This window comes from Kwoniella pini, chromosome 8 (genome assembly GCF_000512605.2).
Source record: "Kwoniella pini CBS 10737 chromosome 8, complete sequence".
In the NCBI taxonomy this organism is placed as follows: domain Eukaryota; kingdom Fungi; phylum Basidiomycota; class Tremellomycetes; order Tremellales; family Cryptococcaceae; genus Kwoniella; species Kwoniella pini.
The window spans coordinates 1,013,216-1,028,405 of NC_091723.1; the positions used below are offsets into that span (position 1 = coordinate 1,013,216).

The 15,190-nt window shown below is 43.7% G+C and overlaps 4 protein-coding genes across 4 annotated transcripts; 2 read left to right on the top strand and 2 right to left on the bottom strand.

The window, feature by feature from the left end:
* Window positions 1-727: 727 nt before the first annotated feature.
* I206_106136 (uncharacterized protein) lies at window positions 728-6,260 on the top strand (the record flags this gene model as incomplete). The annotated part of the gene is made up of 7 exons (XM_070203260.1): window positions 728-1,129; window positions 1,171-1,310; window positions 1,367-5,111; window positions 5,178-5,256; window positions 5,325-5,558; window positions 5,618-6,165; window positions 6,234-6,260. 7 exons carry the CDS (start codon window positions 728-730, stop codon window positions 6,258-6,260), a joined length of 5,175 nt encoding a protein of 1,724 aa, XP_070059361.1.
* Window positions 6,261-6,627: 367 nt separating this feature from the next.
* Window positions 6,628-7,924, bottom strand: I206_106137 (uncharacterized protein; the record flags this gene model as incomplete). Its single annotated transcript, XM_019156690.1, has 5 exons — window positions 6,628-7,098; window positions 7,179-7,304; window positions 7,373-7,451; window positions 7,687-7,791; window positions 7,854-7,924. The coding sequence occupies 5 exons, from the start codon at window positions 7,922-7,924 to the stop codon at window positions 6,628-6,630; spliced, it is 852 nt and encodes a 283-aa protein (XP_019010492.1).
* A 1,051-nt stretch (window positions 7,925-8,975) lies between these two features.
* On the top strand, window positions 8,976-13,832 carry I206_106138 (uncharacterized protein; the record flags this gene model as incomplete). The annotated part of the gene is made up of 3 exons (XM_019156691.1): window positions 8,976-9,283; window positions 9,350-9,490; window positions 9,569-13,832. 3 exons carry the CDS (start codon window positions 8,976-8,978, stop codon window positions 13,830-13,832), a joined length of 4,713 nt encoding a protein of 1,570 aa, XP_019010493.1.
* A 240-nt stretch (window positions 13,833-14,072) lies between these two features.
* On the bottom strand, window positions 14,073-15,082 carry I206_106139 (peptidyl-tRNA hydrolase; the record flags this gene model as incomplete). Its single annotated transcript, XM_019156692.2, has 6 exons — window positions 14,073-14,124; window positions 14,199-14,249; window positions 14,321-14,422; window positions 14,506-14,531; window positions 14,583-14,983; window positions 15,061-15,082. 6 exons carry the CDS (start codon window positions 15,080-15,082, stop codon window positions 14,073-14,075), a joined length of 654 nt encoding a protein of 217 aa, XP_019010494.2.
* Window positions 15,083-15,190: the final 108 nt, after the last annotated feature.

A 15,190-nucleotide genomic window follows, 5' to 3' on the forward strand; every position in this document is an offset into this window, starting at 1 on the left:
ACTTTCAGTCGTACTTGACGAATCATTGATTAATAGACGGCACATCCCTAGTCCTCTCAGATTTGCTTATTGTATCGGCGATGAACTGGTAGCAAAACCTTTTCGATTGGAAAAGGTCATACCTGGACAACATTACGTAAAGCCTTGGCACAGCTTATATCTGACATAATTCGGTCCGCGCGTAATTTATCTGCGGGAACTGGGTTGTGTTTTCAGACGGTAGGAAGTGATCAATTTGCTTCCAGTGTCATGAATGCTTATAAAGGTGTAATATGCATACCGTATATAGTATTGAACCGGTCTGAGTTGCTATGGGTATGCATGTATGATGAATGTATACTTTTGGATTCGATGTAAAATAGGAGACAGCGGTGCCACGATTGTTTTTGATTTTCGGGTAGTGTGTAACTGTATTGTATCCTATATTCACATGTTATCCTTAGCAACACAAAATAACATCGCATTGACCACATAATCATTTATATATTTCGTATCGATTGAATACTTCACCTTCATAAATCATTCGAATCGGAATGACGACAACAACATACTCAACAGATTCTTGATCTCACTTTCAAAGTCAAAAAATTGACCTGCATGACCCACGTTCATATTTTGGTACTTCCGCTGCAGTACAGGTGCAGTGACCGTGCCGTGAAGTGGTGAGCTCCATTTCTTACTTCTCCATCTATATGAACCTGACTGATGTATCCTGTATCAAGTCATCATGAATCCACATCAACCTGATGCAGGTCCATCCTCCCCACGTCATAGGCAGACTTCTCGTGGTCAGCTTCAACCTGGATACTCTGATCCAATCCTACAGCCCGCCTATAAATCATGGACCTCTCACTCCCATTCTCATATCCCTTCCCAAACCATTCCCGAGATGTCAACTTCTCCCTCCTATGCATCTCTCTCGCCAACTCACAATTTTCATCCTGCACCATCTCCAAGGGAACGTCTGGCAAGCTCAGTATCGAACTCATCGCTTACTTCGACTTTAAGAGGTAAAAGGGCACCTGCGCCGGCGGCGTTAGATCTTAGTCCAAGGCGAGAAGATAGGTATGGAAATTTGGGTTTAGGTCTCGGACCCTCTCCGGATAATAGAAGGGTGGTTACTGAACCTGTGAGTTGACCGAAAAGTTTGATCTTAGCTGATTATAACAGGTACGCCGAGCTTCACGACCACTTCCTCATCCACCTAGTCAACAATCCCTCGCTCCTTCGGCTTATACAACACCACTCATACCTCAAGTACCATCGAGACAGTCTAGCTTGATGATTGATGAGAATGATCCTCGTGCTTCGTGAGTCTACTGTAGCAAGTATCTCGCTAATGTTGTAGGAGCGAATCACAATACAGACTCGATTCGTATTACCTCAAACCATCTTCGCCTTTAGCAGCTTCCAGTCCCGAACAACCTGATCCTTCAAACATCGATCGAAGAGCTCTAATAGGTGTGGGTGAGCTAGCTACTCCCCGTTGGGGAGCCTCAAATACCCATCAACATTTACGTACGCCTAGTATGCCTTTCAATTTAGGTAGTACCCCTCCAACATCGATAACAACAATGGACAATTGGAAGCAAGGACAAGACGGAGTCGGGTTAGGTTTTGAGACTAATGATAGCAGGATGCGACCAATGTCAATGTCACAAGCTCCTATAGCTCCTAGACTACCCAGTAAATCACCTGCGAGAGAAAGACGTCAAGAAACCGCTACGGCACCTCCTGCAAGTACAGCGAAGCCTGAGGATTCACCATTTTCTCTTGATACTTTGGCGGATTTCAACTTTGACTCAACAATGGAGAGCGCTTTAGCTGCTTCTTTGTCTATGCCAGAGAACAAAACTTCCACTGCAAGTATGCCAAATTCACCACCGAGAACACGCGCAGTTATACCTGAGTCGCCAATAAGAAATCTCCAACATATATCGGCGCCAGATTCGCCTCTTTCCCCCGGTAGTGCTAGATCGAGGATATATGCCAGAAGACAAGAGAGGGAACGCAATGCCGCTGCTAATGCTAGTGCAAGCGCCCATCTATCCCAACCTCCTAGTTCGGCTGATTTCCAAACTTCCGCTCATCGCGCTACTCTGCCCCAACCACCTACCTCTGCCGACTCTCAGACTTTCGCTCATCGAACTCCTAAAGATAGTCGAAAGACTCCCCCAAATCAGCTTCGGCACTCCTCGCATGATATACTCAAGCAATTCACACCAAAAGATTTTTCTCATTTACCTCCAAGTCCTTCCTCGGCTTCAATTAACCAAATACTAAAAGGTTCTGGATCAGTAAATAATATGGTTGGTTCAGTCAGTACGCCGCCCACCAGTGCTTCGGGAACTACTTCGCATTTTGGAGCGAAGTCCGTACAACGATCAGATTCTCAACGGTTGAGAACAGCTACTTCAAGCTCAAAGCTCGACGCGAACACTGAAGAAGCGATGCGAAAATTGGATGGAATTGCTACTACTCCTGGCAAAACGAAAGCTAAACCTAAAACTCCTGTTGCGTCACGGCCTGCTACACCACCAAGTACAAAGAAAAAAGTACCCTCCAGACTCAGTAATGGTAGTCTCAAAGAGAAAGTGTCGGAATCGCCATTAAATAACTGGATTGACATCGGAGAGGAGTTACCGGCTGTACCGATTCCCAAAGTCAGATCCGCAAAGAGAGAATCGTCATCCTCAACAAGCTATGTTGGCACTCCCACATCCCGTGATTCTCACTCATTACCAACCACTTCGACTACCCCGTCTATCACCGATGTTGCGCCAACCAAAGCGAGGAGAGCCAGTGGTGGAAGCGATATTTCAACTCCGAGCATCATCGTTGCGGAGTCGTCAGACCAAGATAAAAATATCTCGGTTCCTCCGGTACCTCCTTTGCCCAAGAGCTATATTTCGATGAGGCAAGGCATGAATAACGTAGCTTCATTCGTACCTGTACGTGAGGATACATCCACATCGCCAATGCTATCTCCTCCAACTCAACAAGCACCTACGACCCTCTCATCTCCCGATGCATCGACTTCACCGGTAGTCGCCCCGCCTAGAATGAGTAAGAAATGGTCTTTCTCATCCGCCTTGAACTTGAAAGCAAGCGCTTCACCCGCAGCATCAAGCGAAGAAGCTCCTCGAAGTCCGCAAACTCCATGGTCAGAGATACATCCTAGCGAATTCCCTTCTCCAGGTCTAAACAGACATGAGTCGGACGACTCTCAACATCTTTCGACAGCGAAATCCGCCGGCAAACGGTTGACCCCATCATCTATACCTTTCTTCCGGCGTACCTCATCTAATTCCACGCAGTCGAAAATCACTCCTCCTGAAACTCCCAAACAGTCAGATTCGAAGCCTATGCCTGGATCGCAATCGAGAAAATCGGTATTGGGTATGCATCTTCCGTCAATGCTCAGAGGAAGTACTTCGAAGAGAGGACTATCACAACAATTTCCCGCTCCTGTCAAACCTGAAGTGAAGCCGGAACCACAAACGCAGAGTACAGGATGGACTGGCAGACGCAGAGGAAAGACTTTGTCTATTTCTGCGGATCCCTCCAAGCCTTTCATACCGCCCGAACTACTCAAGCACAAGTCCTCCATTGAGAGCGGTCTTGATAGTCGATCATCCGCAGCATCGAATCGAAGTGAATCAACTATCAACGGTCAACAGGATAGGCGATTACCTGCCATCATTGGATCACCTGCTCGACCAGCAGACATGAGACCTTCCGATTCTTCAAGGAATTTACCTTCGATTACACCTACCAAGATACCTCGAATAGCTAATCGTGCTGGAGTCGGTTCACCTCACACCTCTATGCCACCTCCTGCTATGCCTTCATTGAGAGGTAAGACGGTGAGCTCGAGTATGGCTGATCTTACCCGACCACCTATCAGCGAGTTCGGGGTGGTTGAAGGGATGACTAAAGCCAGGCAGTCAACCTCGAGTGCACATCGAGCGCATCTTCTGGCTCCTATGTCTGCCAGACAAGAGACAAGAAGAACGACATCGCACAATCGACCTTCCGATCCGCCAGTTCGCAGAGAAATTGTTCCTGCATCAAGACGACATTTACCCCAACCTCCTTCTTCGGCGACCGCATCCACGCTTTCATCCAGTGCCAAACGGACTTCGCGAGAACTCAGAGGAGTTTCCAAAAAGGATTCGAGAGAAACCTTGCAAAGTCAAAGTGGCGGGTCTTCGGGAAAAACATCACCTATCAAACCGTCAAAGTCTCTTCATTCGAAATTATCCATGCCTAGCACATCTAGGATGTCATCCTCCTCTTCGATGGGTGCGCCAGGTACGAGTTTCCGAAAGACATCATTGGCAGCCGAATCACCGGCAACAAGTCCTGCGGATGATGAAGAGTCACTCGCAGATGCGGAGATGGCTGCTTATGTCAAGCGAAGAAAGCAACGTGCTGCCGCTGGAAAGAAGGACGATCTTTCGGATGTGAATGAATTTCCCGAGGACACATTGGCGGCTGAACCAATGTCTCAAAGAGCATTTATTTCTCGCTTCTTACAGCAAATGAGCGATTTCGAACGTAAAGAAGTATTGGATTTCGATAAGATATACTATACACCTCTTGAAGCCAAGAAAATCACACGACCACCGCAGCCAAATGGCGCGATATATAATCACGGATATGATGATGAGAGAGGCGATTATCTCGTGGTTGAAGGAGATCATCTATGTTATAGGTATGAAGTAGTCGGAATATTAGGGAAAGGAAGTTTCGGTCAAGTTGTTCAATGTAGAGATCATAAAACTGGACAAAGTGTAGCTGTTAAGATTATTCGAAATAAAAAACGATTCCATGCTCAAGCTTTAGTTGAAGTTAAAATTTTACAACAACTTGTAGAATGGGATCCGGAAGATAAACATTATATGGTTAGAATGACTGATAGTTTTTCATTCAGAGGACATTTGTGTATCATTACGGAATTACTCAGTATAAATCTTTACGAACTTATAAAAGCCAATCAATTTGCCGGATTCTCAACAGTTCTAATTAGGAGATTCACAACTCAAATGTTGGCGAGTTTACAACTCATGAGATCTCATAGAATTGTTCATTGTGATTTGAAGCCTGAGGTGAGTAGCTTTTCTGTCATTAGCTTTGGTATGTCTCATGATGTGCCGCTGATTATGGGTTAATAGAATATCCTACTATGTCATCCGTCTAAAAGTGGGATCAAGGTGATTGACTTTGGATCTAGTTGTTTGGAAACTGAGAAAGGTGAGTCGGTTGATGCGCAAGATATCTACAATGGGCGTTGTGCTGATGTTTCTGTCGAATGCTCATAGTCTATACTTACATCCAATCTCGATTCTACCGAAGTCCCGAAGTCATCTTAGGGATGAATTACGCCATGGCTATTGATATGTGGTCATTAGGTTGTATACTGGCTGAACTGTACACTGGTGTACCCATCTTCCCCGGAGAGAATGAACATGAACAATTGGCTTGTATAATGGAAGTTCTCGGTGTCCCAGATCGGCACATAGTGGAGAGAGCCTCAAGGCGGAAATTATTCTTCGGTAAGCTGACCTGAAGCCTGCAGTCGAAGGATTTTATAGCTGATACTGATATGTTGTAGACGCGACTGGCTCTCCTAGACCTTTTGTAAATGCTAAAGGTCGACGACGAAGACCTGGAACAAAATCTTTAGCGGCAGTTTTGAAATGTGACGATGATTTATTCGTTGATTTCATAGCTAAATGTTTAACTTGGGATCCTGATAAAAGGTTAAAACCGCAACCTGCATTAAGACATCCTTGGATATTATCAGGAAGGAGAAGAAATGTTTTATCACCACCAAACAATACACCTTCAAGATCAAATGAAGAACGTAAAATGATAAATGGCAATGGAAGTGGAACAAGTCAATTATTAAATTCACCTGCAATTCCAACTCGACAATTAAAAGAAAATCCAAATTCTTCTTCTTCAAAATCAAAATTATTAATTTCACCACCTACACCTTTAATGGCTAGACAATCTTCTTCGTCTAATTTCAATTCTAATATTGGTATTGGTATTGGTAACTTATCGCGGGTCGGTGGATTATCAAATTCTATTAATGCTAGTATTGGTAATAATAGCAATGGGAGTAAGTTAGGACATCAAACTAGAAATAGTCTTACAGTAAGTTTGGAATGTTTATTTTAAAGATAAAAATGATATTAGTATTGATTTAAATATGTTTGTTATAGGCAACATCGAAAATTAGCATAGGATAAGATAGTATATTTGACCACAAAATCAGAAAACAATGCTGCTGAGTAAAAGAAAGATATATGAGTAGAAAGAAGTGGAATGAATGTTTTTTTTTTTCTCAATGTCAAGTCACCAAGTTTGAATAATTTGTATTTCTTGTGCATATTCAATTTCAATTAATCACGAATCTATACTTGTCTCTCACTGTATATATATATTTGTTTCTATTATCTCTTCACCATCATGCATATAGCATTTTTGATTCTACCAAGTCATTGGGATACAATGATGATTGAATGGAAGAATGGAAGGAGATTTATCGCACATCGTGTATTCAATACATCTTTAAACTATAAGCTACAAATCCGGATTTATGTTTTATACAATAAACTAATCAACAGGTTCCATAACAGGATCAGGATCAGAATTACCACTTTGTCTTGTTCTTCTTCTAGTTCCAGTTGTACTTCCACTTGGTTTTATTTCGTCGGGTTGTTCAGATGTTGTAAAAGTAGAAGTAGAATAAGGTTTTGAAAAATTTTCAAAAATTTCACCTTCATTAATTTTCATTCTTCTAGTTTTTTTTATTTTACCATTTATTCTTTCTCTTTCAATTTCTTCATTTAATTCTGTTGATTTTGATCCTCCACCAAACCAAAAAGTTGAAAATTTTTTATTTTTAGGAGGTTTAGGTATAAATTCATTTGATTCAGGCATTAATAAAATATTATATTTTTTTTGATTTAATAAATAATTTTCTAATAGTAATAAATTTCTTAAATTTGATTTAAATAAATTATCTAAAAAATCACCTAAAATTGGAATTAATCCTACTATTACATCTAAAAAAACATTAAGAACCTTTTGAATTAACATTATATAAAAAAATTAGCTTGTTTTCATAATTAAGATTGAATATTTGAATTTGATATGAAACCTACCATATATCCTAATATTTCTTTAGGTACACCGAATATGAAGGATAACCAAACTTGATATAATTGTAAAATACCTGACAATAAATCACCATAAATAGGTACAAGAGAAATAATATCGTCTAATCCAGCCTGAATGTAAATAATTCTATCAGCTATTGTGCCCTCTAAGAAAGATTTTCTGGAAGCTGAAGACTTACCCTAAAAGGTAGTCCTAAGTCAGCTAAGACAGGTGCGGCATCAAGCCAAAATGCGATAGTTCGAATATGGTTATATAATCTGATATTCAGTTGTATCAAATCATCAGCTACGATACATCAAGATGTCTTATTCAAATATGAGATGGATATCGTGTGAAGGTGATCAGGGTAATTCTAGAGACTGGTCTTTTCTCCTTTGACCGAATGGTCAAGTCAGAGTCTAATTAAGTAGCATCATATCGTGGGGAACAGGGGGAGGGGTATGTAGGTGATTTGTATGGAAATCATCTGCATAGCTGGGGCTGATTACTCACCTTTGAGCGTCCTTATCATTCTGAGGACGAACTACACCCCATCTAGGAGGTCTATAAGTAGCTTCGAATGCACCAAACCTTAAGGGTGTCTTTTCTCTTTGAGCTCTACAAGCGATTCACATATCAGTATATAATAAATTTGATGGGAAGAAAAGGAAAGGGCGCACTGACGATCCCTCGCTGCATTTGGTCTATATGAAGTCAATATAGGCCATATTGATGAGATAATCGAAGCCATGTTGATAATCGTTCTAAATGATGCCCAATATAGGGATGCAGAAAGAAAAGAAGAAAGATGATGAAAGGGGATGTGATGTTGAAAAGGTATGTCATTATTGAGAGAGTGTATCTACTGAGTAAAAGGGGAGTGACGTATAATTTGGTCGGGAGTTAATTTGGATTTTAATCACTCTTCTCGTTTGGTGGCTTTGTGGCACTGACTTAATATGGATACTGTGATATTTTGTTATGTCCAGATTAAACTCCCAAACGATTATAGGCTATGATGATTTGACATCGCTCAAGAGTTCGGTGATGCATCAATGGCAAGTGGTATGTAAACTCTACGTTGAATTGAATTTGAGTCTTTCTCGGACTACATATCAAGAAAAAGAGAAAGATTGCCGCGGTTCCAAAGGACCCCTCAATAGGTAATAGGTAATAACACTTAGTCCGATCAACCATCAAATATTACCCATCATTCAACTTTCATTCAACTTGGGCAAATGTCACTTGACTCATATCACCAGATCATTCACCCTCACCGTACTATAATGAGGTGCATATATATCATTTGCATCTTTCCTTTCTCATCCTCTTCTCGCCGCCCAATTCTTTCATTCTACCTGTATCATAACCCGCTCAAATCTCAATTGCTTCTTGTCACCTTTAGTGTATTGTCTCAATCCAGCATCTACGACTTCAAAGCACCCTACAACTAAGTCAAAGTGTGCTTATATAAACAGCTTTGCCCGCGATAAGGCTGTTCAACTTGGCAAGTAGGTCCGTCGCTCTAGCGTATACCATTGAGCTGACGTGATCGGGTCACATATGCAGAGTTCCTATAAAATCTGTTTTATATCTTTAGTCGACAATATCATGTTCAGCTCACTCTATATGGTATAAAGGTATAGTTTATACCTTACTTTACCCTTCTGCTAAGCACTTTAAGCTAACTACGAAGGGAATACGGATCCAACGTTCCCGACACCGAACGGATCAGAGAACCTAGAAATATCGAAAAATTAGATGACTTCGTATCAATCCAGCTCCAAATCATGCTATATATCATGTCTTCCTCAAAATCGCCATCCAAAACTCCCTCCAATACACCTACATCTATATCAACCATCATAGAATTCACTACCAAGCGAAAAGGAAAAGGGAAAGCCAAAGCCCCTTTACAACATGTGACTCCGCCATCACAGGATACTGCATCTGTTCTTAGTAGAACATCACGAGAGAAGCATCAGAACCTGGACAGAGAATTTCAAGGTCAGATATCAACCGCTACAACACTAGCGGCAGGTCCCTATACCCCTGAAGGCCAAAGTATCCCTGTTTTCCCTGGAGCTACAAATGATTCGGATCATCGAGAGTAAGCTGTTACCCGCATCAAGCTAGGTTTCCCGTGAAACACTGACAGGATTCCTAGAAATCACAGTTCCCTCTCACCTAAGTCTCAACCTCCCTTGCCTAACCTCCTTACATCAGAAAAATCTATTGAGGAACAGAGTAGGCCCTCCGAGAGGAAACGAAGCTGGCTAAAAAGTTTAGCAGATCAATTAGAAGGCGTTTTTCATCTGTTGGTCACTCCATCCTTTGAAGGGTTTTAGCTCGGTGAGCTATGCTGACTGCTACCCTCTTGTATCACGGAATGTAGATTGACAGGAATGTCGAACAACGAAACCCGAGCTGTGCACCCGAGGCAGACAGATCCAGCTTCCAGAGATAAGATTGCACCTTCCCGTGGCCCGGGACCGACCATCGACCACTCTGGAGATACTCAACCCCCGCCGAGGATGGCAGGACCAAGCGGCTTGGAAGAGACTCCTAATACTTCCGCCCGGCTGCAGCACAATTCGGATCAAGCTATAGCTGGTGCTCTGTACTCAGGTCAAGCCTTCCAGCGTATGAAAAGACCTTCGCCGCCTCTTTCAAGATCTCAGAGAGCTGAATGCAAGACGCGGCAATTGGCTCAAGAAGCATTACTACGCGGGTTCAATAGTGTTCGCCCGGTGATGCCGCTACCTCAATCCGAGATCGCTGCCTGGGTCGATGAAGGGTCCCCATCAAATGACGGGTCTTCTGATTCTCATCAAAGCGACGGACATTCCGGATACCAGACACCGATGGAACTGTTCAATCGCCCTTGGTCACCGGACGAAGACCGTCCGCCCGAAGATACAATGAGGAATGTCGCAAGACCCCTCGTATATCCGGTACCTTTCCACCTAGTATCGCGAAGTAAGTCTTACCCCACTACTATTGGCCCGAAGCCGTTTCGGACCGCCACAACCTCTTTACGCCATGATGACTCCACCACGAAGTACCCTTCCCACTCCTCTATTGACTCGAATTCACAACAACATACGGACAATCACTCTAGGCAAACTAGAAAGTACAATCATCTCGACGTCCTCGCATCATCTTTTTCCGACTCATCTTGCCCGCTCGAAGATTCGCTGCATGAATTTGAGCCGCTGCAAGTCCTCAAGCGCGACGACCCACCTTCTTTACGATCCATCATCGACCCAAACCTTTGGCCCATTCTGGAGGGACACATACCCGCTACCTTGACAATATCGCTGCCAACTAACCTCAACCTTTCATCAAAAATCCCGCACAGTCTTATACATAACCGCAGCTCACACAGCGCGCCTCTCCCTTCCGGACATCTTGTACAGCGTGGGTGGTCGCCCATAGAAATTGGAACTCAACTATCCGATAAAACCCTGCAGACACCTCCGCTCGAACACGACGAAGGATTAAGTAGCGATAATCTCTCTCAAAAGCGGTGTGCTCTGAGGACCCCTCGCACACCGTATGGGGCCCATCGTTCCCAAACATCATCCGCTCAGAGGTCTGTCAAGAACTCGATCAGAAAGGCTCATACCCGTCGGAAGGTAATCAGAACTCGGAGGGGTACTCCTAAGACTCGTGACGCTGCTCAGAAAATCACCAGAGCGCTAAGAGAGGTTAGATCGAATCGGAAGCTTGTCACAATTTGCTACAGCAATGATGACCTCTCCGACAAGCCCACCTTGCGGTTGAGGGGTGGAAGCACATTTTGGAGTTCACCCACTTACTCCAGTGCCTCCCCTTCCTTAGGGATAGAAACCTCTGATAATAACGTCCAAGTAAGGTATCCGGAGTCATCCGTAAATGCTTCCACGTCCTCAGCCATGCTCCCTGGGAGCACACCGCAACAACAGACCGCCCAAAGTCGTATATCTGTGCCCGCTGATCGACCGTCAAAGCCAATCGCAATTTTTGACGTCACCCGGTCTGTAATGCCCGGGGTAAGCGTTGGTAATTTAGTACCCCCTTGGCTATGGGCTAAGATATCTGCAGTGGTTCAAATACAATTGGACAGCGCCCTTGGAAGCATCCCGCCCCAACCTTATCCTTCGCATTTACCGTGGTACATGCATGAAGCTGTCCTGCAGAAACTGGAAAGAATCGCTGCTGGGGACCTGCCTTCTCACTTCCTACCACTTATGCAGGCGGCCTACGCAAGCAGGTATGGATCCGCTCCTAGTGCAACATACAACTTTCAGCCTGAACCTTCGGTCGTCCAGCGCTCTGCCTGGCCTCAGCAAAATCGGGTTCTAGATGAATTAGCCAAGTTGTCAACACTCGTACCCCTTCCCCCTTCGCCATTTGATCCATCTACAGAGGGACTTTACGAGCCCGATGTGGAGCCTATCGATCAGCCCAGTAATTGGGAAGCTGTACAGCAAGTCAGACCAAACTCCGCTCCACCTCAGTTACAAGCAACATCCATACCCAGCTTAACCACTTCGTATGGGAATTCCAATAAAGCTTGTGGAGCGCAATTCGATGAGTTCCAGCCGGCTGTTCCTGGTAGAATGCAGGCTGCAGCTGGACCATGTACGACTTGGGACTGTCCTGCGTCCCAGGTGGGTGCACAAGCGACAACTCAATATGCCACTTGGATCGCTACTTCGCCGCAGCGCGAGTCATCTGCTTCGACAAGCTCAATGCACGCGTCGACTCAGGTACCTCAAGATATCTATGAGTTATGGCCTGAGGCTTTTACTACAACAACCACTACTGGCCCTGCTGGTCTCGATACGCAAGGAGTGACTTCGATACCTCCTGCTGTCCAAGAAGTCCAGTCGCCAGCTTCGGTGCTGGCAGACCCCGCTTTCAGTATCGCGGGCTTACCTCAAGGCTCGTCAGTTTTGAACGACTTGCTATTTCCAATGGCTCCCGCAGTAGACCCTTCAGCAGGATGGGGCGTACCTTCTCAGTCCGAATCTTCAGCAGGACCACCCGGGACATATTCCACCCCTGGGATGACGTGGCTCTCCGCTCCTTCGACAAGTCCAATCCCATATTCTCCTCCCGGTGCACCGTCCCCGTTTGCTGCAGAGCAGCAGCAAACTACTGGCTATGATGCGCATCAAGGCTCATGGTCTACAACAGCAACAGGAGGACACAATCAGATTCAGCCGACCCAACAGGAAATCTCTCAATCCCAACAATTTGATTTTTCAGCTTTATCTCCTACGTGGCAAGCGGGCATCGACACGTTTGACACACCCTCATCTCTCCCAGTGACGCTCAGTGTACCACCCACATCGAGTGCTGTGCCATCGTCATCACCTGAAACCCACCACGAAATGCCAACATGGCCATCCTGGGTCACTTCACAGCCTTCCAATATGACCACACCGAGACGACTAGTCCGAAATCAGTCACCTCCCCTTTCAGATGCGGCGTCTGTCAATTTCTCCCCGTCCCCTCGCCCCACTTTGGCATCTTCACTACCAGTACCTTCGCTGGTTGATCGGTACGGAGTGTCATCCCTTAGTCCGACTAACCAGTGGGGCGTACCGGGATTTGCACAGTACTCTGACCTTCAAGCATGGCGTCCCGCTTACACACTACCGCATTCAATCAACATCCCTCGATTGAACCTAATCGAACCGACACCCCAAACTTCCGTGGGTAGCGGCTCAACTCCCAACACACCAGCGAACAATGGTATGACGCCCGGCAACGGCAATGGAGGCAGTTCGGCACAAAGTCTGCGTAAAATTGGTGATCTTGCTGTGGTAAGTGAGTCAAGCAGATTAAGAACGGGGAGAAGTAGAAGCAGAAGCAGGAGTAAGAGTAGGGCCAGGAGCAGAAGTACTTCTGTAGCTCCTGAGCAGGCTTCTGAAGGCGGTAAACGACTTGTCGTACCGTCTGTGGATACGACCAACAGAGCTAGAAGAAGTCGAAGTGTCAGCATTCCGTCATCACGATCTACTACTAGTTACTATCCAAGTCCAGAATCAAGGAAATCGGCTCAAGAACTTTGGATGGACATGAAGAAGCTTGTTGGATCTAAACAAGAGTCCAAGCGTTTATATAGGGAATGGGAAATCAAAAACGCTGATCGATTCAAACGAGAAGAGGAAGAGAGAATTGAAAGGTATAAGACAGCAGCACGTATTGAATGGGAGATTACTAAATTGGAGGAATGGAACAGGATGAGAACCCTTGGAATAGGTATTATTGATCCGATTTCTAGAATGGAGTTAATAAATTCCCCTGGTGGTACACCACATTTAGTCGTCGCAGGCCAAACAGAGATACCACGACTTATATTGGACCCATCTGGTAATAAGTATTGGGATGGTGAATCAAAATACCTCAGCGCTTTAGAACGAATGGAAGTAGGAAATACAAGAGCAGGTTCAAGTTCCGATCCCGAACAACGTCCGAAGAAGAAGAGGAGCATAACGGATATACAGGATATGGGATTATGGGAGCCTGAAGAAGGACGCAGGAAAAAAAGTAGAAGTACGAGCGGGAGTGAGAGAAGTGATACAAGTCAGATTGACGAGCAGATGGAGGATGAGGCCGAGCGAAGCAGAAAGGATAAAGGTAAAGGAAGAGCTATGCATTTCTAGCTTGATAGAGTGAGAGGGTATGGTGCGTGTCATTGGAAGGGGTTGATTGATCATAGATGTTATGGAAACGTTTAATGTACATTGTATTTATTCGGCCTTGTAGCCTTCCTGTCGTATGAGTTGTATTCTGTACCATTAGATCCTTGCTCCGTAGATTTATCTCATGTTGCATGGATTCAACGTCAATCTCTACTGAGATGTCCACCATCTTCCGCGTACCTGTTTGCAGGAGATGCCGTATCACAGAAGCTTGAGTTTGCCTGTAACTGTATTGATGAGTCTCGCGGGACCGCTGAGAACGACGACTCTCTCAGCACAGGTTCCCGTACCTCTGCTCTGTCATGAAAGATGTCAAAAATCACTTACGGTCCGATTCCGACTACAGTCTTAGATCCAGGTGCTACTTGAGTACGACCGCTATTCAATTTCGAAGATATTCAACTTAGCTTTCTTGCTGAGGGTGACTAGTGCGATCAACAAAAGCTTACGCATCTCTTATTGTCCTTGCGCACAAGTTCAGACTTCTAGCTTGAGCAGCGAGTATTTCGAGTTCTTCAGTATTGGCACAACGTAATGCTATTTTGGGTTGACTGGGGAATGAACGTCACGTTAGCTAGTCTTTTATAATGTTCATAGTATAAATCAATCACTCATCTACGGATAAATCACTCACCCTTGATTTTGCCAAGCTCGGAATAACTATTACGAATTAATAAACTTTTCAGTAAAATTAAGTAAAAATTAACTCACTTTTGGATTAGCTTCTTTTAAAGTTAAAGCACAAGCTAAAGTGGCATGTCCAGCTTGAGCAGCAATTTTACCTTTTGTCATTTTTAATTCATCATTAATTATTAAAATTAATTTCATTTCTTCTTTATTATTAAATTTTGTTAAATTTAAATTTGATGATAATGCAGCTTTTGTATCTTCTAAATCAGATTCTGTATCTGTTCCTCCTTCACTTTCATTTGATATTTCACTTTCACTTTCATTATTATTATTATTATTTGAAGATTCTGATTTTTTCTTAGATGAAAATGAATTTTTAGAACTTAATAATAAAGATTGATTTGATTTTGAAGATAAATATGAATTAAGTTGATATCCTGCTGAAAATGCTATTATAGAAATAACAATAGGAGATATTATGCCTTTTAAAAAAGCAAGATAGTATTATTCAATATGAGTACGATGATAATGATAATGAGAATGAAAAACTAAGACTTACTATCCATTCTTATTGAGCTCATTATGTCAAGATATAGCATAAGATGTAATAGGAATGATATACAATCTGCAAATTAACATTAAATTAAGACTTCTCTGGTTTAGATTAACGAAGTACTCGAATGTTATCT